General features: G+C 48.2%; 3 protein-coding genes across 5 annotated transcripts in view; 2 read left to right on the top strand and 1 right to left on the bottom strand.

Moving 5' to 3' along the window:
• The window catches only part of LOC144145319 (cyclin-L1-like), a 19,879-nt gene extending 16,958 nt beyond the window's left edge, over positions 1-2,921 (top strand). For all 3 annotated transcript variants that reach the window (XM_077676887.1, XM_077676888.1, XM_077676889.1), the window contains 2 exons: positions 1,156-1,463; positions 2,778-2,921. In XM_077676887.1, the coding sequence (XP_077533013.1) occupies positions 1,156-1,456 (301 nt within the window). In that variant the 3' untranslated portion in view covers positions 1,457-1,463; positions 2,778-2,921. The remainder of the gene's footprint in view (positions 1-1,155; positions 1,464-2,777) is intronic.
• Positions 2,905-15,078, bottom strand: LOC144145317 (uncharacterized). The gene is made up of 10 exons (XM_077676883.1): positions 14,526-15,078; positions 12,796-12,999; positions 12,598-12,678; positions 11,614-11,974; positions 10,592-10,668; positions 10,405-10,465; positions 9,273-9,392; positions 8,088-8,208; positions 6,003-7,859; positions 2,905-3,330 (listed from the first exon to the last, which is right to left on the bottom strand). Exons 1-10 carry the CDS (start codon positions 15,005-15,007, stop codon positions 3,218-3,220), a joined length of 3,477 nt encoding a protein of 1,158 aa, XP_077533009.1. The 5' UTR covers positions 15,008-15,078; the 3' UTR covers positions 2,905-3,217.
• A 97-nt stretch (positions 15,079-15,175) lies between these two features.
• LOC144145316 (condensin complex subunit 1-like) overlaps positions 15,176-23,169 on the top strand; it is a 49,305-nt gene continuing 41,311 nt past the window's right edge. Inside the window, exons 1-10 of the mRNA XM_077676882.1 lie at positions 15,176-15,319; positions 15,546-15,677; positions 15,767-15,842; positions 15,932-15,990; positions 16,108-16,295; positions 17,249-17,394; positions 18,636-18,757; positions 19,465-19,588; positions 20,950-21,097; positions 22,485-22,607. Coding sequence (XP_077533008.1) covers positions 15,557-15,677; positions 15,767-15,842; positions 15,932-15,990; positions 16,108-16,295; positions 17,249-17,394; positions 18,636-18,757; positions 19,465-19,588; positions 20,950-21,097; positions 22,485-22,607 — 1,107 coding nt within the window. The 5' untranslated portion in view covers positions 15,176-15,319; positions 15,546-15,556. The remainder of the gene's footprint in view (positions 15,320-15,545; positions 15,678-15,766; positions 15,843-15,931; positions 15,991-16,107; positions 16,296-17,248; positions 17,395-18,635; positions 18,758-19,464; positions 19,589-20,949; positions 21,098-22,484; positions 22,608-23,169) is intronic.

The following is a 23,169-nucleotide window of genomic DNA, read 5'->3' on the forward strand; positions in this document are numbered from 1 at the left end:
AAAATTGCACCAAACTGCTCCAAAACAGTCTGAGAGCCAAGGATTTTAACACTCCCGTCAGTTTCACTGAGGAAAAATGTTTACTGACAGCATTATGTTCTAGCACCCCCAAGCCCAAGGCAATGCTGTTTGTAAAGGTTCAATTGATTAATCATTCAATTCTATTGATTAATCATTCAAACGCTGCATAAAATTGTCCCGAGATAGTTTTTTCGGAAGTCACAATGTCGGGTTATATGTTATATTCTGTGCGTTTTTACAGTTTTCACATGATAATAAAAATGCCTTACGATTGTGTAGTTTTTCAATTCGATATTTTCAAAGGCGCTGCACGCTATCTATGCAGAGAGCTCAAGAATTTCGAAATGTTTTGTAAAAAGGTAGTGCAGTTCGTCTTGCGATACTCTGGTAGAGAAAAACTTTATTGAAAGGCTGTTTCAGTGTTATGTACGTTCAAAACTGATTAAAAAGTGCCTTTTTCTCCCGATAGTTGCCAAAAATTTGATTTTTTAGGCTCCTAAGGTGAGATAATAAATGTCGTTCTTCTGCTCCAAATCAAGGTTCTTCTGCTCCAAAATCGAGATTTCGCTGCTCCAAAAACTGCTCCCAAATCTGATTCAGCTGTCTCACCCCTGCAAATGAGGTATAAAATGAGATAATTTGTTGGGAAAGAATGGGCTACGACAGTGCAGGACAGGGGAAGATCATTGGTCAATGGGAGAGGCTTGTCCTGCAGTGGACTTGAATAGGATGGTGACAACAATGATGTGTGGAACTCATTTTTGGTGCCAAGGAATAAGCCAACGCCCTCATAGCCACTCATTTGTGATTGTGGGAGTGTAACTTTAGGGGGTTCAGGTGCATCTTGTGGTCTGTAAAAGTCAGCGTCCAAAGAAAAATTGATCATTTTGTAGATATTACCGCATAAGGACGACTAAAATGCGCGTTGCTTGTAGTCTCCATGCAGCCACTATACATACCCCGCACACGGCCGAGAAAAAATGGTGCCTTTGTGTTGCAGTCTGGGAATGTGGGCTTGTTTTCTCGCTACCTTTCTGACTGGCCAAGTTTGTTGTCGAACCTTCCGTTCTGGAAGTCGCGAGATGGTGGAGGACTCTTTCTGTTGTGCTGCAATTGCTGGGTGGTGCCTTGCAGGACCTCCAAGCTGGACGAGAGCCGCCTGCTGTCCAAGGAGAGCTCCTCCTCCAAGCGGCACAGCTCGCACAAGCGCAAGCGCAGCGCCTCCTCGCGGTCACGCAGCCGCTCCCCATCGCACCGGCACGGCAGCAAAAAGGGCTCCTCGGCCAGCCACCGGACAACATCGCGCCACAAGTCCTCGCCCTCCTCCGGCCGCAGCGAGCACAACCACCGGCACCACCGGTCGTCCTCAAAGAAGGAGCGCTCCTCGCGGGAGTCGCGCAACCACCGAACCCAGGCCATCACAGCGAGGAGGTGAAGAAGAGGTGAGGACAGTCCTGTCTGTGAACATGCCAGAAGGACAGCAGCAAGCTAAAGTGGTGTTGAGAGCTAGAGAGAGAGTGTGCGGCACTTGACAGTCCTTGGGTAGGTGGCTATGCATTCGCAAGTGGTCTGGCCGAAAAGAGCGATCCCACTACTTGGGTTGAATGGACGCTGTGCAGCTTGTGTGCCCAGCAGATAACTCTGAAACTGGCTGTACCACCTGCTGCAGTGGCACAATCAATGCCTCAGCCAAAGGTCACACCCCTTTGTGATGGGAGGCGGGAAACGAAAGAGCCTGTCCCGGGATTCGGGTGCTCGTTAATGATCTCTGGTGGTCCGACTGGCGTGGCCACCAACTACGGCACACCTTGTAGCCTAGTTGCAAAGTCAGAGTGGTCTTGGAGCAGCCATATAGCCATTGGCTGCCCACTTTGGATTGTTTCATGCACGCACAGAAGCGAGTGTGAAGAGGACATGGTAGTTAATTATATCCGAGAAAAAAAATATATATCTAGCTTCTAGTTGCAAAGGAGGGGCGCAGTATACGCTGGCACCATTGCAGGGGGAATGCAGCACTTGATCTGTCAGTTGCTACAAGTTATTTTGACTTGGTGAAAAGCAACTGCAGTGTTCGATTCAAAAGCCTTGGCAGTCCCCACCGTGGTGGCTGTGGCTAATGCATTGGTCTAAGTCAAGTATGGGTACTATTCTGGTCATGGTGGAAAAGTCTGTATACAAGTTGCTGTAGAGTGGTAGACCAAGAACATAAATATAGCACTCTTACACCGAAAACGTGAAGACAGGTGCTGCTGCCACTGGTTAAAACGTCTGGTGTGTGCAACATCTTTCCTGGCTGCCGCTAGACTACGCTATTTGCCCATACTTTGAGCTTTTCAAGGAAGCGTGCAAGCTACGGCTGGTTCGATGCCAACATTCACAAGGTCTCAAAAGGACAACTTTTCTGCAACATACCGTCAATAATTCTTAGTGGTCCGGAGCGGCAAAGGACTGAAACTGACCAAACAACTCGGTATGCAGTAGCGTTGTTTTTCGGTTGCTTCTAACCACTTATACATCACCCCTACCTCATGTGCTTCCGGTTTATCGACTCAAACCAGTGGCTGCAGTCGCTGTTCGTGGCTTTTGTTTGAAACCAACTTGCTGGTTGAGCTTGTAGCCGTTCAATACGACACCCCATAAGCCAGGTGTAAGGTTTGAATCCAGGTGTAGAATTCGAATTGAGAAGTTTGGGCAGCTTATATCCATTGCTGTTTTATAAAGCATTGGCATTAATGCAACTTACTTTTTCTTTACAGGTTGACCCCGCTGAAGGTGCAAGGGTGGCTTCATCATCTGTAAATAACATTGTGCAGAAGAATCAACTCTGTTGTGTGAATGTAATTGTGTACAGCAAACGAGCATTGAAAGAAAAGAATGAGAAACTTTTGTGTATATAACAAGGTCTCAGTTCGTCTTTATTCCACGGTTTTGAGGGGAAAAAAAATCTCCATTAAAATCTTTCCTACTACTTATGTACAGATCTGGCAGCTTTCTGTTCACAGTTGTAATATAAACTCTCCCACAGGCAAGAACACCACTGGAACCGTAACTGTGGCCCAGATTAAACGAGACAGTGTGAAGCTAATTTACATGCCCTCCCTTGGCGCATTGCTAAAAACCATTCCAATGGCAGCAGATGAAATTTTGTACAGGTGACATTTTGTTTCCCCTCCTCCTCCTCCCACGCAACGTGGAGTCACTTCTTGACGACACGCTTGCTCCGTGGCCTCGCAATGGGTCGCTCGCTGTTGGACGACGCTGTTCCGATAGAGAAGAGGTTGTTGGCTGGCGTCATCACAGGGGCCCCACCTGCGTAGCAGAGAGAGATTGTTTTCTTGCCTGCACGCCACATAAGTCTAAATATGACATTTACCTCCCCCTCCCTCCACTTCCAAAGCTGCTGGGGCTTGAAAGTGCCATAACTGGCTGTGAGTGCATACGAAAAAGTCCTCCTCTTTGGATTTGTAAGTACGTGTAGAGATTGTTTCATGGCCTTCAACTTGGAAACACGGTGATCATAAAGTACATTCCAGCTTCACTACCTCTTTGCTTGGCAATGGAAACACCTACTGCAACTCGCAGTGGTATGGGGCTGCTCTAACAGACTGCATGTAAGCAGTGTGAATGGGGCAGTACGTGCCTGCCTGTTAGGCCTAACGTTTCGATGTGCACAAGGTTTTTCTGTAGCTTGCATGCCATAGGGCTCGCCATTACGGCTGCATAGCATTAGTCCTGGACGTACCGCCTACAAAAGCAACTGGACAAGGCCCTTGGTCATTGCAACAGCGACGCACAGGGGGAAGGACGACGAGAGGATGCGTTCGGCAATTGGTCACAAATGCACTCGCTGCATCACGAGCGGTGATCAGGTGTTTTAGTACTTTTCAAGTTATGCTCTGTACAGACACTGTAGTAACAATGAAAAACTTCTCTGGGTATTTATCCCACCTTGCGTGCTTTGAAGGCGAAGGCCTGGCGTATTGTGACAGGTACCCTTTACATAATACCACCGATCAACATGCAGCGATGCTATTTTACCGCTCTTAATTATCTTGCCTTAATTTATGCAGCTAGTTGGTACTATCAATTACTAATCAATGATTAACCATCTTAATTCATTATGCACATGACAGGCATTTTTTGACTAGCTTCTGGCCATTTTTGGGTTCGTTGTACCATTAGTTGACATCGGGGTCCTCCAAGGTCACCTTTGCCAGGATAGAGACTGCTTATGGTTTAAAGGTGCTCTCACGCCTTCACTCCAGGACCAGTGCCAAAAACAAAACTGGTAGCAAGGTTGGTGCTTTATGGATTCTTGCAGTATGCTGTTGCACTGCAATAAAACTATTGTGTCTAGACTCCTACCGGGTGCTCTGACTGCAATGTAGAGCAGAGCACACGTTTTGACAAGGTCCACAACATGCCCTTCCCTAGCTGTGCAGAACTGCTGCGCTTTGTGTATGAAGCAGCATAGCAGACCTTACTCCTTTCTTGTATGTTTAAGCTTATGCTTTGGAAAAAGAGGCAAAGATTCAGTGTGCAAGGGTGGAAGTGGACTTCAGCCTTTTGAAGCAGTTTTCTAGTCAAACATAATTTACTTGCAACTTCTGATTTCTTGTGCACACACACACAAAAAAAATTGTATGTTCCCATAACTAAAACAACAGCTGACAGAGCAATAACTAAGAGAGAACTGGAATCAGTGAGGTTTTGAGCAGCTGCATTGAATAATTTCAGACAAATGAAAAATAAATAATATTGCAACACCATCACAGTCGTTAGAAATAGCCAAGAGAAGAATGGAGATAGGGAAGATGGTCCTTTCTGCATCTGAGAAGTTAAAAGGTTAGCATTATTGTAACCCAAACGAGACTCCGGAAAAAAAAAAAAAAAAAAAGACTAAAAGAAAACAATAGGCAATGTGGTGCATTGCATAACTATGCCGGACTAGACTCCAGAGAAATTAAAAATAAATGCTGATGTTTACAAAACACAAGAGAAAACATACTCTAGTCTGTTGACCAAGTATGCATATTTTTATCAATGTAAAAAATACCCTGCAACTGCAGTGTTTATCCAAATAACGAGTGAACGTGTTTATCAACTTCTTTTTTCGAGCATAAGCAGAGCTTAATGAAGAGAGGATGGGAGCCCCCCTCCCCAAGAAAAACAACCACTGTATGGCAAGACACACCTAGCAAGCTGATTTTTGTTTTCACTGTTTGGCACGTGACTGCATCATGTGTCCATTGGAATGGCAAGCGCCGACAAGATGAAATGGGGAGGGTCTGATTAAGCAGCAGAACTATTTTATTCTTTGCATTTAACAGTAAGCAAAAGATTGCAATGACTGCTAGTGATGATGCATGCTTCATGGCGCAGCGCGCTGCGTGCAGAAACTGCATTTATGAGTAAAGTTTGTGCATTGCACGCACCCCAAGTTCACTACAAAGTCCCGCGAAACTGTGCTGCCGCTTGGGCAGCAGGAAATTGTGATGAGTGATTCAGAGCGTTTGCGGACTTGTTTGTGGACCCTGCTACGATACTGCCTTTACAAATGGCACAGTACTTCCACCCCCAAGTGTGCAAAGAGAGCACGCAACGTCACCTGTTGCCCCACAAGGATCTTGTTTGCTTTCTCTTTAGCCCAAAGAGGGCTACTGTTGGCCAGATTTGTTGCCAACAAAAATCCTGCAGAGCTGGATTAATTTTTTACAAAAAATCCGCTACGACTACAGGATCCCGATTCTTGCATGCACTACATACCAGACATACTACTATCGAAAAAGAAGGGGGCACATTTAGTCGGCATTTTGGTTTGCCACAAAACACACTGGGTTGATGGTGACGACTCAAGTTATGCACTGCTACATTTGATGGATATGTTTAATCACACCGTCATAACTACGTGCGACTGTGATGGCATTGAGCAATAAAAAAGAGACCTCTAAACAATTTGCCACTCGCCCCTCATGTCTTACCAAAGTTGAAGGCAGGCTTTGGGGTCGTGCCGGCGTTGAAGTTGAATCCCGGCATGGAGGCGTTGTTGTTGGTGGCGCCAAACTTGAACAGCCCCTGTGGCACGCCGCCGGGCTGACTGGCAGTGTTGGTGGAGATGCCGTTGCTCAGGCCGTTGGTGGCTGCACCAAACACCCCCTGGGGGCCGGCGGCCGGTGCCCCGAACTGGAACCCGCCCGTCTGAGCCGTCTGCGCCAACGGTGCCGCACTCGGAAAGAGCGGTGAAGTGGCACTGGACTGAGGAAAGTCGGGCGTGCCGCCCGTCGCGCTAGCACCGCCAAAGGCAAAAGGTGTGCCCGACGTGTTCGTCGTTGCCGGTGCCCCAAACGCGAAGGGAGTGGTCGCCGTGGCCGTGGGAGCAGCTCCAAACGCGAAGGGGGCACCGCTACTCGCTGTGGTGGTCGTGGCTGCTCCAAATGCGAAGGCCGGCTGCATCGCGTCCGACTTCTGAGTGGGTGCTCCAAATGCAAACGGTGCTCCGGTGAGCGCCGATGCAGCTGTGGTGGCGGCAGGCACGAGCGGGGTGGCAGCCCCAGCCATCGGAGCCTGTGCGCCAAACTTGAACGGTGCCGTACCCGTCGAAGCAGCCGGATTGCTCGACCCGAACGCAAAGTTGGGTGATGTTGCCGTGGCAACACTTGCTTGTGCCGTGGTGGCAGCACCAAACGTGAAACCGCCGTTGTTTGGCTGGGCACCAATGCCTGCGGCAGCTCCGAGCGGAGATTGCATGGTTGTTGAGCCAAAGGCCGGCACTGCAGTGACAGTGGCCAGCTTCGCAGTGGTGTTACCGGAACCAAAGTTGAACATGTTTGTGCTTGCCACACTCGGGGCCTGCGATGACAATGGTGTGATCTGGGACGCTGGTGCTGCAGCGCCAAATTTAAATACGCCTGACTGCAGGCTCGAAGTAGCTGGAGCCTGTGTACTGCTTGCCGCAGCTACAGATGATTGAGTCGATGCAGCTGGCTGGTCGCCCGAGCCAAACTTGAACGGCTGCGCTGCTGCTGCTTGGATGCTGGATCCAAACTGGAAGGGTGTGGAGCCAGGCAAGGCGGGAGCGGCAGCACTGGAGGTGGCCACACTCGCGTTGTTAGCTGTGAACGTGGGCAAGGTGGCTGGCATGCCCGTTACCGTGGCCGCTGGTGCCCCAAAGGCTGGCGAGCTTGGGGGTGCCTTTGGAACAACGTTGCCTCCCAGCGATGGCCCCGAGAACACAAAACCCCCCGTTGGTTGGTCCGGCTTGGCAGCTGTGGTTGTAAAGCTGGGTGCAGACGATGTTGTTGACACCGACGATGATGCAGAAGGGGCAGGCAAGGCAGGCGACATCACTGCTGGCAACTGGAACGGCGTCGACAAGGTTGAAACTGCGGTCGTCGTCGTTTTTGGGGAAGCAACGCTTGCCAAGCCCGCAAGGAGTGGGTTCGCAGTTGTGGAAAGTGCAGTCGTAGGAAGCAGAGTGCTCGGTGTAGCTGTTGACGTGGCGCTTTGGCTAGCAGGAGAGCTCAGACTAAAGAAGCCAGCACCAAATTGAGGCTTCGTCGATGCTGGTGCCGCGCTGGTGGCTGATGCAGCGGACACAATTGGAGTGCTTGCTCCAACTGCCGGTGTGGTGACGGTGATCCCGTCAGTTGGCTTGGGTGAAGAAGATGCCATGGTCGAGGACACACTCATGACGGGGCTGCTTATGACCGACACCGTGTTGGTCGTTGAGCTTTGCAACGGTGCTGCAGTGGTGACAGTGGAGGGAGTTGGGAAGAAAGGAAGGCTTGTCACAGGAGCAGCAGACACCGAAGCTTCGGCAGTCGTACCCGGCATTTCACCTGGAAAAAAAAAAAAAGTTACTAAAGATACTAAGTTGTTGAAAAAGTAATTGAATGACAAATACCTTTCATAAATGACTGACAAAATCTCAACAGAAAGTCCGCTTCAATGCAACAGACATGCATTGAAAAGAACTGCTTGTATTTCAGATTTGCCAGAACAGTTGTTGTCCCAACTAGACACGGCCAACCACTGCCATGGCATGCCACAGCAACACACAAACTGACCATTTGCGATCTCGCTGGTGTCCTGCAGGCTACCCAGCAGTCTGTTGAGCCTTTCCCTGTCAAGGGCCTGATCATTTTCGTGCTCCTTCAGGGTGGCCATATGCTCCGGGTACACCAACTTCTGCAATCACAGGATATACACCCACATCGCATCACACACTATTCAGGACACTGCCATTGTTTTTACTACAAAACGATCTACACAGAAATAAACATTAATGACATCTTTCATTTTGTACCACTTCTGTAACAGCATGCAGAGCTAGAAAATTTAGAGGGGCAAGAAAACAAGTGCCAAGAGTGGTGCACATTACAAAATTGGGGATTTTTTCGTGCGTCATCTACATGCTGGGAAACAAAGCACAGTAGCAGCTGCACCTCCTAAAAGCCACATACAAATACAGGGGTCAGGGGAGGGGACTTTAATAGGCAGTGGTCTTGGGTTCGAATCTTCGACCAGGACGAATTTTTCTTCAACTGCGAAGTTTCTGAGAAAGCTGTGCAGCTTTTCTTTGTAGCTATATGGCTGCATATGAGGTGGATGTCGAATTTCCGCGGATGGGATTTGGTAAACAGTACTTTGCTTTTCTTCCCGCAGCTGTGAATGCGCGTTCTCTAGCTACACATGAAATGACATGGTTCCACAGAGGGGCACGCTCTTTATGTCGGTCAATGAAGAAGCTAGGCCTATGATGCACACAACCTTATTACCCAGACACCTCCATCACTGTGGGGAAGAACATGGCTTTGCAAGTGTGGCGTCAAAAAACTCGCAACGCATGCACAGGGGCCTCTTCTAACATCGAATTACTAGGGGGTGCCCATTTACTTGCAGGTCACAGCGTATACTAGTCTGCAGTGACTTGAAGAGGCTAGGAGGAAGATCTAACTAAATTTAGGACAGTTCCTCCAACTAAAGATAGGGCAGCTAAAGTTTTCTCAGCTTCGAAGAGGCGTGCAACACTGCTGACTGCAAATTATGGAGTGCCGGCAGAGGGAAAGCTATGCGCAGGACCTTGTGGATGGGAGGGAAGAAAGAACTTGCAACTCTAGCAGAATGGCAGCAACTTAGCTGCTTACAAAACGTAAGAACAATACATATGCATACACATCACTTGCCGCCGATGCGCCAAATAGGGGCCTTGGAAAGAGAAACAAGAGCTCCAGAATCACATGATGGCACACCTTTTTTTGGATGGTGCTCCAGTCAATGGGCCGGACGCGGCTTCTTTGCTTCGTGGTGTCTGCGCTGTCAGTCTCCCGTGTCTCCGTTGATGGTTCGGATGCCTCGGAAGGCGCATTGTTCTGCGGCACACAAACACACAACACCAGAGAGTTTGGTTCTGTAAGACATTCCGCTTTCTATCAAGTACAGGCAATGCCATGACATCGGGATCAGTTGAACCACGGCACCATGGAACCACGCAGCTGTACGTGGTTCCATGGGAAAGCAGTTTGCTGGCGTGAGTGAGATGGACAAGCCCAAGCACGATGTTACTGATGCCTCCAACCAAGCTCCGGTTCGATACTGCCCATTTCCGACATAGGGTTGCAAGGAGGTAAAGTGTGGGAATACTGTTTTTACATCGGGCAAGTACGCAAGGCTCGTAGGCAGGTAGGTGCTCCTTGTAACCGCTACTGGTCAGGAACATGGTTGAACTTCTGGGCAAGGCACTGTTCCCAAAACCTTCCCCACATGACAGAACACTGAACTTATCGCTTTCTATTTCTTCTTCAGGATTTGCTAGCTGCTCATTAGGTGTGCTTTTGTCTTTATTTTCGAAATCGCCTTTTTTTTTTCTTTCCCCAGCTAACAACTTGATCACCAGAGATGTTAGACGCAACACCTGTCTTCCGGCATGAAAACAGCATCTGTAGGCGCCACACATGATGAATTGCCGGCAGTATCGTCTGGATAGTCTTTTATGCACTTTCATAGGAGACACACTACAAAAGAATGTAGTTTGTTTTGGCAAGCCACCAACATCAAGGTCTGGTTTCTGAAGGGTACACCAGGCAACAACAGGTTTGGTCACCTACTGTGAAGGCCCACCACAGTTATAGCAGTAATTTTCTTTACGGGTAATAATACTCATTTTCATTTTATGGAAGTGCGGCAGACCGCCCTTAAGGTTCACGGCTTCAAAACAGATCCCAAATTTAGTTTCTGCCTTTTTTTTTTTTTTCAAGGCAGGGTAAACCACCACCATCTGGCATCCCATTTGCGCCAGTTTCGCCAAATGGCATTGTGCTGCTGTATAGCAGCTGCATAATCTGCGCAAGCTAAAAGTTGAGAGCAGTTCCAGTCAGCCCATACCTCTTTCGAGCTGTCTTCGGCACTTTCTCCCGAACCCTCTCCCTCGTCCGCTTGAAGTTTCCTGCACAAATTGCAAGGGAGGACGTGAGGCTCACTGCAGCACAATTTTTGTTCAGCTCCGCAAAGCCAGCAAGGAAAAACGAAGAGTGCGGCACAGAACGAAGGGAGACCCCTTGGGGAGACCTACCTCTCTTCCTTCTTAGTGAGCTTTGATAAAGGAGATGGGTCTGGTGGCATGGCTTTTCTCTTCTGAGACTGGCTCCTCTGCAATGATTGACTCCAGTCACAAGCGGCACAGTATGCAGGGTAGAAGCAATGACCCACTACCTTAACAGAGTCTCAAAGCAGGCAAGGAGATGTGCGGGCCTGAACAGAATCAACTTGCATTGAAAATTCTCTCAACACGACAGGTTTCCTCCAGGAAAAAAGAATTGTAACTATGAATGCTTGCCAGCTGTAATTGGAACACAAAATCGGTCAGTGTGCCCTAATTTGCAGACGTGTAGCCCCATGTCTTGGCCACTGTGGGAGCTTTCGACACAACTCCCACTGCACAAGCCACTTGTAGGCGCACCTCCAGGCAAAAAGCTTCCTCTTTACGCTAAGGTGCACACTACCACACGACAGCAGCCTTTCTATTGCATCAGCGGTGTTCACATGAACAAGACCACACAGAGTTTTAATGCGTAGCATTCTTTGCTGAGTACCCCTACAGCCAGGAGCATGCAATGCCCTGCATTTCCACAAAAATGCAGATTTCGCGGAAGTTCCACCTGTAATTGCTATAATGGCGTAATTGGAGATAACTGGTCGGACAGGATTTCAAAAAAAACCGAAAAATTTGGCTGGAAAAAACTCACACTCAACACAGGCGGCATAAGAATGCTGTGCATTATTTAGTAGATAATTCTCTGAATTTCTGCAAAATTTCTTTTATAAGTTGCAGAATTTGCCAGGAAGGCACACTGTACTCAAAATTCCTGACAGAGATTATAATGAAGGTGGCTTTTTTAAAAACTGCTCAAGCACACATGGGTGAGGGTCACTGCATGGGACGCAATGCAGAGCCAGTCATGGAGTGCTGATGGGAAGGAAAGCTGGAATGCTTCCAGCCTTCAAGTGCAACGCTGAATGACACCACTACCACTAATGTCCAAGCACCCCCCTGTGAAATGCGGAGCTGTGGAGCTCAACGACAACACTACCCACCTGCAGCCGAATGCTCCTGCTGGAGCAGTACGAGACGGCGATGGCGTTGTTCTTGTGCCGCTTGCCGCCCGATGCCGGGGGGCTCGAGGAGGACGGCAGGCGTCCCCTCTTGAAGGGCCCCTCGGGCATGGGCCCCAGCCCCGAGGGCATCGGGGGCCGCACCAACGCGGCGTTCTTGCTGGGCGAGCCCAAGTAGGGGGGCCCGAAGCCCCCCACTGACGTCGCCACTGGCGTGAAAGGCGGTGGCAGGGGCACCGCGCACAGGGGGTCGCGCCGGGGCCGCTTGCTGCTCTGTGCCTGGCTCGGGCTGTGGCAGGCCGCGTCCAGGCTGTCCTGGTAGGCTGCCGCTGCCGCCCGCTTCCTGCGTGTGCGAATGGACTGGCCGCTCGTGGACAAGAACCCGACACCAGCAATGTGCCCCCACACAACGCTCCTGGCACACATGCCAATGAACCCGTTAGATTGTAGCATTTCACTACTGATTAAAGCTCAGGGCAACCAGTGCAACGAGAAGAGCAAAACTAAACCATTTCTAAGAACAAAGCAGCTTTTTAGGCTAGCCAGACGTCCTGGTGAGGGGCTGCGGGAGACAGGTGTAGGCAGAAAGGGTATTCCTCTCCCCAAGAACTTGCCAAGTTACACCATTTTTACTGAGAAAAAAACTGACTTGCAACTGCGTCGTCAGCTGAGAAAATGCGCGATACTTTTTAACGAAAGCATTGCCAAAAATCATAAATATGCCACCACCTTGCTGTGAAATAAGGTGAATTATTAGCTCCAGTTGCTCTTGTGCAGCTTCGCGCAAAGCATCCCGAAGGGGGCTAATGGTGGCCACTGAGGCAATGAACAGATGCCTAAAATCCCACACTCGTCCATCAAATTAACTCCACTGAAACGGAAAGTCCTACACAACAGCACTTGAACTGCCAACCTTACAAGAGCTAACTGATTGAGAAATGCAGTGGGGAAGGCGTTTGCACTGACCGTCTCTCCTTGAGGGCCTGGATGACACTTTCTGTGGAGCATGGGTCTTGCTTGTCCGCATCAGAAGTCGCTGACAGCTGGCTGCGCAGACACGCAAGAACGACGACCCGATGTTAGGCTTCTCCACACAACTCGGCACAAGACCTCGCGCATTCCGCATGAGTGAATGTTAGTTAAAGCCCACAAGCAGCCACTAACCTAAAGGTGTTGTGTATGTGAGATGTTGCCAGAGGCAGGATCTTGACCCTGACGGGCGCAATCAGCTCGGGAGAGGCAAAGGGCCTGGCCAGCGGCAGTGGAGACTTGTTGAGGCAGACCACCGGGTAGCTACCCGCAGGGTACTTCTCCTGCTGGGCGGGTAGCCTCCGCGTGGCAGCGGGCACCCAGTCAAGCTGCGGCTTCCTGAAACGGGCAACGGGTAGCCAGGGACGAAACAAAGTCCAACAGCGGAGGACAACTTCGCACGCTTTACCTGCATACTAAGGGGGCAGTGACTTCCAAAGGCTGCGGTAAACACCCAACCACAAGTGTGAAACTATGGAAGCTTATTAAAAGGGCACTCACTGGGTGCCTACGTTTCGAGTACACTTCAGAATCGTTAGCAATAAGCTGGCACGCTGCAAGCTTACAGGAACCCGTCACACAAAAAACAATGCCAATTCTGTCAAATTATTGGCTGTTTAGTCACGCGTCAAAACATGACAAACTTGAATCACTTAGGGGCGACATAAAGTTTCTCCACATTTGATATGTGCAGAATTCACACAAGGAAACTGGGGTGTGCTGGGGCCACACAGAAAGTGTTAGATATAAGATCTGTGCCATCAGTTCTATCCAGTACATCAAGAATGGTTAAGTAGCAAGCCACATGGTTTATGTATTTCAATTTTAGCCCCGAAAGAGCGCTCAATCGTTAGGGAATTAGCGGCAAGTTTTCTATGCATATTGGTTACACTTGAAATATCAGTTCTATGCCGTAATCGTGTGCTTTTGCACCTGGCAAAAAAAAAAAAGCTCAAATGCACATTCTGTGGATATATTTATACAAACAACGACAGAACTGTTGCATTTAAAATGGTCAATGAAACTGAACACAGCTTAATACGGCAATTGTTGTGGCATCTACGTTTTTTTTCCCATTTAATACCAATTGAACACAGGGTTGGTAATTGTTCAGACAATAGGTTTCATGGCAAATTCCTTTGTACTCCTCGTCGATATTATACCCACTGCCACTTAGATACCGAAAGGCAAAGAAAAATAGACGATTTCGAAGTCTCTATGCCCCAAGGTGACACCTGGCCTGTGAAACTCGCTGTGGCAAGTCCTGCAGGTAAGTTTAGGTCACCTGCAGTTTTTTAACGTGCGCTGAAATGACGTACGCACGGGCATTTTCGCATTTGGGCTCCGTTAGACGTGAAGAACGAGTTCTACACTAACGTAAAAAATTGCTATTTCTAGCTTAGGCAGTATTCAATGAGATTCTCATAGCACACCATCCGAAATTCCTTCGGCATACAAGTAGCAAACGCGTGTCCGTACAAACGAACATGCGGTAAACAACCAGCTTGTCTAATCTGTCTTCTAAATTACGTGACATTCGTTACGTTAAAGCCGCGTGATTTGAACAGCGAGGCTAACAGAACGCGTTCACGTTCAGCGAAAAATGGTCGCGACGAAATTGTTCAAGCCTCCCAAAAACATCAAACAACAAACGTCCGAGGCAGGGGAAAAAGAAAAAGCCCGTTAGTCGCTTCCCTCACAAATATCAGCCCAAGCTGGAGACAACGGAAGGACAGAGCGCGGGACGCGACACTCTCTCGCATCCTCTGGCGGGGTCCAACTTTTATGGCGGGCATGTGCCTCATTCAAAATCCGAGTTGGTCCCACCTAAGCTTTTTTCCGCCACAACGAATGAAACCACTCACCTCGCATGATCCGATGCAAAACTACTTTGGCACGACCGGTTGAAAAGAGGTGTTTTACTCATGAACACGGGGCTCACGAGTCTGTGTTCACCGTTGTCGACCTCGCCGCGTTGTAGCACCCGCGAAGGAGTGTCAAATTTATTCCCAGGCGTGACCCGCAGGTAATCGAAGGACGCACAGCCTAAGCGCGACGGCGTGCCAGACGTTGGCGTGACACTCCCCGTGTAAACCGCACGTTTCGACGAGTTGTGCTCACTTCTTCTTCGCTGCTCACGTTTGTCATGCTTTATTAAGCCTAGTATCGATAGACGGTGGCGAAAGTTTTCGTCCCGCTTGTACAGATAATAATTCACTCCACTCCACAAAACGACGAACGCCGTCGAGACATACACTGTCAGCAAGTCCAGGAAGAACGCTATACACAGCACACACGCACAAATAATATTCCAGCGATGAATTTCGGCACTTAACATACTAATCATGTCTTCAATGCATCTTGCGCTCTGAGGGGGGTTAAATCCGGTATCGGACAGCAGCCATCATTTTCAAAAGCTGGGATTGGACAAAAATGCGTTACATAAAAACTCCTCTTTCGTAAGGGGTATTCTTGTATTGTGCACACAACATTTATAATTATTATGATTCAATTAAAGAAAATAAGCCGAGCTGTGATAAATCACTTAATATATTTATCGCCTGGTTTGGCCGGTTTGGCGTTTGGCGCTTTGAGGCGCTTCGCGCTTTATTTTCTCTTCCCAAGGACGGCGTTTCCGCGGCTTTTTTGTATTAGCGCGGTAAGTTTTCACATTAAAAAATGTTTAAATCGGCGTGATTTCGCTGTCATATGTGTGCTTAAGTACTGCAACATTGTTCAGAAGTCTAGGTTGCAAGCTGTTACATATGTCGCGAGCCCGCCAAGCCATCAGCTGAGGCAACAGTTGTGCGCGAAGACGACGACGTTGGTGCTTGTTCTAACGGTGAAAATTTAAAATTTTCACAATATTTTGGTTGTTCGAACAGGATTTGCAAGCATGGCGGACTTCGAGTACGTCTTGCCGCTGTCTAAAGAAGGATTGCTGAGGGCTGAAAAGGTTGGACAGTTCTATGTCAAGGATGTCGTGCCAGCTCGGGAAATCGGGGCCCAGCTTCGAGGTTTGTAGAACATTTCGTTTTTATTGTTGTCTCCCTTCGAAAACTTCTCCCGTGTGATCGCGATGCCGTTCCACTGTTTATGCATCCAGGGTTCCTCTCAAAGAAAAAGTCCCTGGACATCCAATGCATCGTCGATTCCTTCGATCTGCTTTACAGCGTCATCACGTATGTTGTCCCTCGTTCATTAACCTTCCGCCTATTCGTACGCTTTCTGAAAATGCTTACGTTCCTTCACGCCGCTCGGTATGTTTCAGGGCCTTTCATTCTCTTGACGGGAAGGTAATACAAGACGCATTCGACCTTGCCCTTCTCTGTGAGTATCTTCATGTCGGCATTATTTACCGGATCAATATCCCATTGTAACTGATCAACCTCTTATTAAGTGTAAAAAAATTTCGCTTTAGTCCTTTCCATTCCATGCTTCTTTCAGGTGTTTCCCAAGCGGAATCGGAGCTCTCAGTACTGCTGAAGGATGCTGAGGCAAACCTAAGCCCCCAGGCCAAGAAGCAGTCACAAAATCATCTCAAGATGTCCTGCTATCTCCTTTGCCACCTCATGGACCTCACTGAAGCCGAAAGCCGCAGGCCAACAGGCGATGCAGGAATGGGCACAGCAAAGGTGTGCTAATGTCGGAGGATTATTCCTCGAGGCCACTGGACTAACCCAGCGCCTGTAGCTGAGGCTACTCAACGAACACTTGTGCCGCTGTCGCTTATGTAGTGCCCCCCCCCCCCCCTCTTTTCTTTTTTTTCTTCTCTCTTTCTCTCTCTCTCTCCTTTCTTCCTGTCTTTCTCTCTCACACTTTTTCTATTCCACCCCTAGCCTCCTCCCAAGTCTTTTATCCCCTCTTCCCCTCCCCACCGCACTGGGTTGTATGCAGGTGAGCTCCCTACTGAGCTCAATAATATCCCCAGTGCACGTTCCTTTCCTTTCTTCCATCCAATCACTTCTCTCTCTCTCTCTCTATCCCCAAAAAAGGCAGCTGCTAATTAAGGTTGTGCAGCATAAATTGTGAACCCCGCAGTCACATGTTAATCAATCATTTCTTGGAAAGGGGTAGGCAGTAGCTTCAAGCACAAAAAAAAATTCAAATGACATAATTAGCCTCGTGAGCGAGGAATATTGATATTGCAGCATGAGGGGTGTTCTGAGGGGTGGCTGGACAAACTCTGATTGATTGATTGATTGATTGTAGGGTTTAACACTTTCGTGACCACGAAAAAATCGGTTGTTTTTGGTGCTGTGTAAGGCACTCATTGGTTTGACAAGCTTCTGATGAGCCATTGTCATTACGTTGTCAGGGTTCGGAGCGAACGCACACACACACCAAATCCTGACCGACTGTCCACTCTTTATTCCGCACCGCTCCTCGGCCCCACACCGTTCCCCCACTCCTCACCCTAGCGTCCCGCTTCGCCCACTTCCCTGAACACCTAGCGCCATCTCTCCGTGCTCCGTAGCACTACTTGCTCCTAACAATATCAAGAAACACTGGAAAACTCGTGCGCAGACTTGCGACTCTCGTGCTGGCCAGAGTGCCATCACTGCGCTTTGTCTCGCCTTCATTGCAGGGTCGCAAGAAGGCACTGGCCAACAACATGAAGTTCCTCGAGTGGGGGAACCAGAAGCAGAAGGCTGTGCAGTGCCTGAAGAACATCTACGAGCTGCCGCTGCAGTGCCTCTGGTCGCCGCAGCCGGTTGAAGAGGAGTTCGTTAAGTATGTCCATTTATTACGGCTGCCTTACAAGCTCCACCACTATTCACAAGGGGAGTCTAGTGTTGTTGCTTAGTATGTCCAAGCTGCGTCTGTAAATCTATGCCCTCGTAGCTTCTTTAAATGGGTACTGACTCAAGATTTCAGTGTTAATAATATTACACAGTTTGCTTCCCTTACTCAACAGAATGCCCTGGCTGAAATATGAGCGGCTTGCAACGCGTGGAACATATTTCAATTTGATCTCGCTTATCGCGCCGACGGAACAGCATGTGTAGCTGCTCGCAGCAAATGCACACCATCGTGACGTCAGCTCGTGGTAGGGGGAAAAAAGTGATGTAGCTGTGTGCCTCCACCGCTCGCCAGAAACTCGGGACGTCACTTTACTCTCGCGAACTGGCGAGTGGTGTCCGGGTGCTGGTGCATTCACGAACTGATGCACGTTGCCAGATCTACCAGAAAGGCACTCTTGCCACAAATACTAAAGTTCTACACATGGGAAAAGAGTCGATAATATAGCCCAGAATCACAATAGAAATCGCCATCGGGACTTTTATTGAAAGCGGTCATCAAATTTCTGCCACAATAGTAGGCTTAACGCCTCCAGGCAACTCAGCTGCAGCGGCGGGGCAGTCGAAAGGAGGCGTCCACCGACCTCCACAGTGTTTTGATGTCCGCTCAAAATGGTGACGTCATACCATGGTTGTTGTATGTGCCCTCCGGGCTCGAAGCATGGGAAACTGAAACAAACAATTTTCAGGCCATTCAATAAAAATAATTATCCCGCTCTCGAGTACATAAAGTGCTGTTTCGGGTTTGCCAGGCCATTAAGCATCGATAACACCAATAAAAAAGGAACACAAAATTTTTGTGTTAGTGTTCTTTTAAGTATGCGAGCATGCTTGTATTTGTTTTTGTCAAAAGAAAAAAAAAAACCTACCACGTGCCAGAATTTTACCTGAAAGACGAACACGCCTTTTGTTGGTTGGTTCAGTGCTATTATGAAGAAAAAAGGCATGGTGACTTTGTTAGTTGCAGGTACTGATGGCCTAACACAGTCATCGTTTTGAATGTCGTGGATGCTTCTCCTAATATATTTAACTTACAGCAGTATGCCAGAAAGTGTTGCATGCCATGGGGAACTGTCTTCACTGCCTAGATTCATGGTTGCTGTTCCATCACGAGTGGGGAAGCCTTTAAAAAAGAAATGTTCATTTTCGTCGCTTTCCTGTTCTTGTTTCCAGCCTTGTGGCAGACTGCTTCTTCAGGTTGATAGAAGATCCGAGCAATGCCAAGTCTGCCTTCATCAAAGACGCCTTCACCATAGTGATTGGGCTGAGCTGCAAGAGGCACAGCTATTCCATTGGTGAGCCCAAACTTAGTTGCCTTTGTCTGCTCATCAACAGTGCCACAGTGGGAAGGAACCGCCGTCAGGGACCATTTCAACTGACACTGCAGTTTCGTTTTGTGTGCCCTCGGTAACAAATACAAATCTCGCCAACTGGCTGGAGAGCCTATGGTGGACATTCTTTACTTTGTGGGGCCAGTTCACATATCTAAGCTTTCAGGTTGCGGTGTTTTATGACCTGTTTTTTCTGTATTCACCATGCCACTGAGTTAGTTCCTAAAAGATACTTCAAAAGGTGAAATCAGTGTTTGCTTGTAATTGTAACCTTTTGCTAAACACTATTGGGAAAGCCATTAAATGACCGTGGAGAAATGGGATACCCAGCAGGATCTGTTGCTTCGCTGCCTGAGGTGCACGCATCTTGTGTGTATGATCTTGATGCACATTGAAAATCCCCCCTGGGTTATAAATTAATCTGTGGCCCTTCACCAGGGCATGCCTTGTAGCCCCGGCGCTAGACTTCAGCTCACAAATGCCCTATTCAGATGCTCATTATAAACACCTCTGCCATCATCATCAAGATGCATGCCATCTTGGATAGTGTTCAATTGTGGCGCTATTAACCCTGTGGAGGACATTGCCATTGCACCTAGGAGATTGCCTGCGTGCTAGTGCATCCAACTGCCCCACACCACCCCCATCCCCAATGGTGTCGTGCTACGCAGGTTGCGTCATGAAGATTGTGCAGGTGGTGCAGGCGCAGGAACACGTGGCTGCATTTCTTGCCGACACCCTGCGGGTCTTTTCGGAAAAGTATGGCGTGAAGGGCGCCGTGGGAGACTGCATCAGGTTGGGCTCATCTCTTCATTCATCTCGTCTGCCTTTGCAGTTTTCTTTTTGGCGAGTAGCCTTTGTCCTGGCATGGTACAGCTGGTTGGGGACGTAGCATGCGAGCCATGTGATGCTGCTTGCCGCCTTGATATGTGTTGCATCCTAGTGCAGCAAGAATGGAGCTTTGGCTCCATTCTGTTAAGCTACAAACTGGCTCCAAACTGTTAAGCTACAGTCGCAGTGGCTAAAGGAGTCATGTCTAAATAGACGGCAAGCAGTTTGGGACGGGCTAATTTATTTTATCTTCTTATATTGAAGAAACGTTCTACTATAAGAGCCTTTTCAAAAACCTCTGCTAACCAGATTGATTGAGTCCAAGAGAGAGGGAATCTGCTGTCTAAGTGGGGTTGCTAACAGGCAGTGAAATGAAATTGCTTCCTTCATTTTTGGGTATGCTCCACACAACATCGATGACAGGTTCACGAGCAGCCTTGTATTGTGTGACGGATTTAAACTGGTCAATTCCACCCCACAGTTGTCCGCACTCGGCAAACATGTCGTGCAAGTGCTGACTGTGGCGGGTTCATTTTTCATGGAGACAGGCTAAAGCAGCAGAAGGCGGCAGGGTGTAACATCACGGGTAGGGTTTATTGCACGTGCAACCAAAAATGCTGCGTAGAGGTTACCGTAGACCAAACCATAACTTTGGAGCGAGGCATTAAACAGCAGTGCAGAGGTCGAGATGGTTCGACCCACCAATTGAATACCAGGGCATTGGAGTGCCCTGTGTGTGGGTGCGATTGAAGTTCCCCATTTGACTCGCAACAATTCCTGGTAAAAGGCCGACAGTTTTACCTCAGTTCAGTTTTATTACCAATACAGATTCACAACAGATTTGAAACTACAGGTGCTGGCTGTGAGAAGTGGAATGATAAGTCCCTTTTTAGATCGCGACACGAGGGAGACTTTGGTGATGACACTCCCCTCTTACTTGACAGTAGAAAGCATCTGTATGTTGTCTTACCAGTGTGTACTCAACATACAAATGCCACTCATCACTCTGTTTCCTACCTGTGGTAACCGTACTGCAAAATGTGCACATATGAGGGTGCTATTTGTCGTCCCTGTCGCATGAGATCCCTGTTCGCATTTTTAAACACAATGTCATCGCCCACATCCATTGGTTGAGGCTAATGGATGGGACCGAAGGTGGACTTGGCTTGCTAAGTTCTTGGAGTCCTGCTCGAATTGAGACGCCTGGTAACTATACTTACATCTAGTGTTAGCCTCGGGGAAAGTAACCGTGCTAGCATGGCCAGGAACTCCAATGTGGGCAGTGGTTGTTTCAGTGTCCAGACAAATCTCTTCTTTGTGTGCAGAGAGCTGTGCCGTCTGGATTCGCTGGAGACAGCCCAGGACTGTGGTGGCCTGCGTAACGTCGCCTCGTTCTTTGTCGAGCTTACCGAGCACATGCCTGAGACGGTCATGAAGTCGGTCAGCCTCCTTGTTGACCTGCTCAATGTCAAGGTGCGTCTAGTTCACCCTCTGTCCACCACGAATTTCCTTTGAGCTGGTCTCCTTTTCTCTGCCCTATTTCTCCTTGTTATCAGTTCAGTTTTCTGCATTCCATTCTTTGAGGCAACTTAGGGAGAGATAAAGTGGAATGTCATGTGATTAGTCTAACCGTGTGTTTATGTTGATTTTCACCTAAGGTGACTCCAGTTTAAAGCAAAGCTTCCCACAGGGAGCTTGAGCAAAACTGTTGCTATTGAGGCAAGTGATGCTAGGTTCATGATACTACAGCAGGACAGGTGTGTTTCAATGCATTGGAACAAAAGTGTTCTTGGCAGCAACTCCTTTTCGAGGCAAAAGTGTCACCAAGAGTAATTGTTCTCACTGTTGTAAAACTGCTCTGCTTATCTCTGACAGTCTACGAAGACTTACTATGCGAACGTAAGTGTTACTACCAGTGCATGCTTCAAGGGGGTTGCTCAAATGTAACAGCCTTGACCATCTGCTCTCCCGGTAACCAGATTTAATCAGTGGCTGATACATGCTAGCAGCCACCACTTTCAGCCAACAAATAGGATAGCGTTACATACAGTGAAGCATAATCTAGGTGAGCTTTGAAACATGGTTAAGTAGCGCGGTACAAATGGGACAATAAAAAGAGACCACACAGGACAAGATACCACAGGATAGGTGAGCTTGCCTGCTACCAAACAAAAGCCAGGGATAAATAAAATCACTTATTTCACACATTCTATGGCTATCCAGTTTCCTAGAGTTTCAAATGATTTCTGAGAAGATATCTTCAGTACACTTGATGACCCCCCTTTGCTTGACTTATTTAGCTGTGCTTTTTGTCAAGCATAACATCTAGATCTCCGATGCCTTCCTGTTGATCTAATTATAGTGACAATCTACATTCATGCCTAGGAGTAGAAAAAATCTGGCGCCCTTGCTCAATTAGTTAAATGGCGTAAAAAATAGTTTCATCGCCTAAATAAATGTGTATTAGGCTGCGTTCTGCGCGCCTTGCAAGCAAGATTAGTATGTCAGTGCTGCAACATAAATTCTTTCTGAGTGACCACTGTGGGGAGCTGATCTTCAAAAGCTAACATCCGAATGGAAGTTGGGGACATTCCAGTACTACAGGTATCATAAACAGCCTTTTGTTTGCTGTACATAGTTGTTTACTGTCATGATGACATTCACACCATGCAGATCGTGAGTTCATATCAGGAGAATCTACCTACTTGAAGCGTTAGGTGACTAAATGCACAGCAGCCAATGCACAGCAGCCAATTAGGCGACAGCAAATGCACCTTTCTTCCCTGAGTGGTCTAGAATGCTGTGAGCTGCTGTAACCTTTCTCGGAGGCAGCAGTGTGGTGACGCTTGCGCTTTCGCAGAGCTATGCGATCCGGAACGGTGTCCTGACCGTCTTCTGCAAGCTGGTTCTCGTGGTCCTCAGTAAAGAGGGCCTGGATGACAAGGAAAAGGAGCTCAGGGACACACTCCTGGAGCACCTCGAGGTTGGTCCCTTCCTCATTTTGCTACTCCACTCTGGTTGGCCATTACAGTCAAATCTTGATATAACAAATCACACGCGACCACCCAAAATCGTTCGTTATTTTGAAATACACTGTAATGGAAAACTTGCGGTTATAAGCCAGTGCTCAAACCTAGAAGGAAAAATGACGTACCTTGGCAGTATGCGTGTGTGCAGACAAGCAAACTCTAAAATAAAAATGTTGCACTCACTTCAGAGCAGATTTATTCAAAAAAATCACTTATTTTCTTCTGGCAAGTGCAGCACGCACGACGGACTCATCAGGTACATAGTTGCACCGAGCGATGAAAGTGTGGACTTTGTTCATGTGCACTAAAACATTAATTTTCGGCATTATCTCATGTTCTTCTGTGTTCCGTGACCCACACACGTCTTTGTTCGTGTCGCGACGATGATTGCTTTTGCTTCTTGGCTGTACTGCTACCTGCATTCATCGTTGGATCTCGCACAAACTCCGCAGCAAGATCACTGTCAACAAAGAGTACCTGCCCGCATGCGTGAATACCGCGAACAACGACCGACCC

The sequence above is a fragment of the Haemaphysalis longicornis genome, unplaced genomic scaffold (genome assembly GCF_048455015.1).
Source record: "Haemaphysalis longicornis isolate Haplotype H1 unplaced genomic scaffold, Haemaphysalis longicornis Haplotype H1 scaffold_7, whole genome shotgun sequence".
Classification (NCBI taxonomy): Eukaryota; Metazoa; Arthropoda; class Arachnida; order Ixodida; family Ixodidae; genus Haemaphysalis; species Haemaphysalis longicornis.

What these genes read in the sequence shown, in the direction of transcription:
- LOC144145317 (XM_077676883.1), bottom strand. Translation starts at nt 15,007, where the DNA reads ATGATTAGTATGTTAAGTGCCGAAATTCATCGCTGGAATATTATTTGT. An exon ending in TTTGCATCGGATCATGCGAG is followed by an intron (nt 13,000 to 14,525) that starts GTGAGTGGTTTC and finishes TGCCCGTTTCAG; the next exon opens with GAAGCCGCAGCTTGACTGGG. An exon ending in CACATACACAACACCTTTAG is followed by an intron (nt 12,679 to 12,795) that starts GTTAGTGGCTGC and finishes GTGTCTGCGCAG; the next exon opens with CCAGCTGTCAGCGACTTCTG.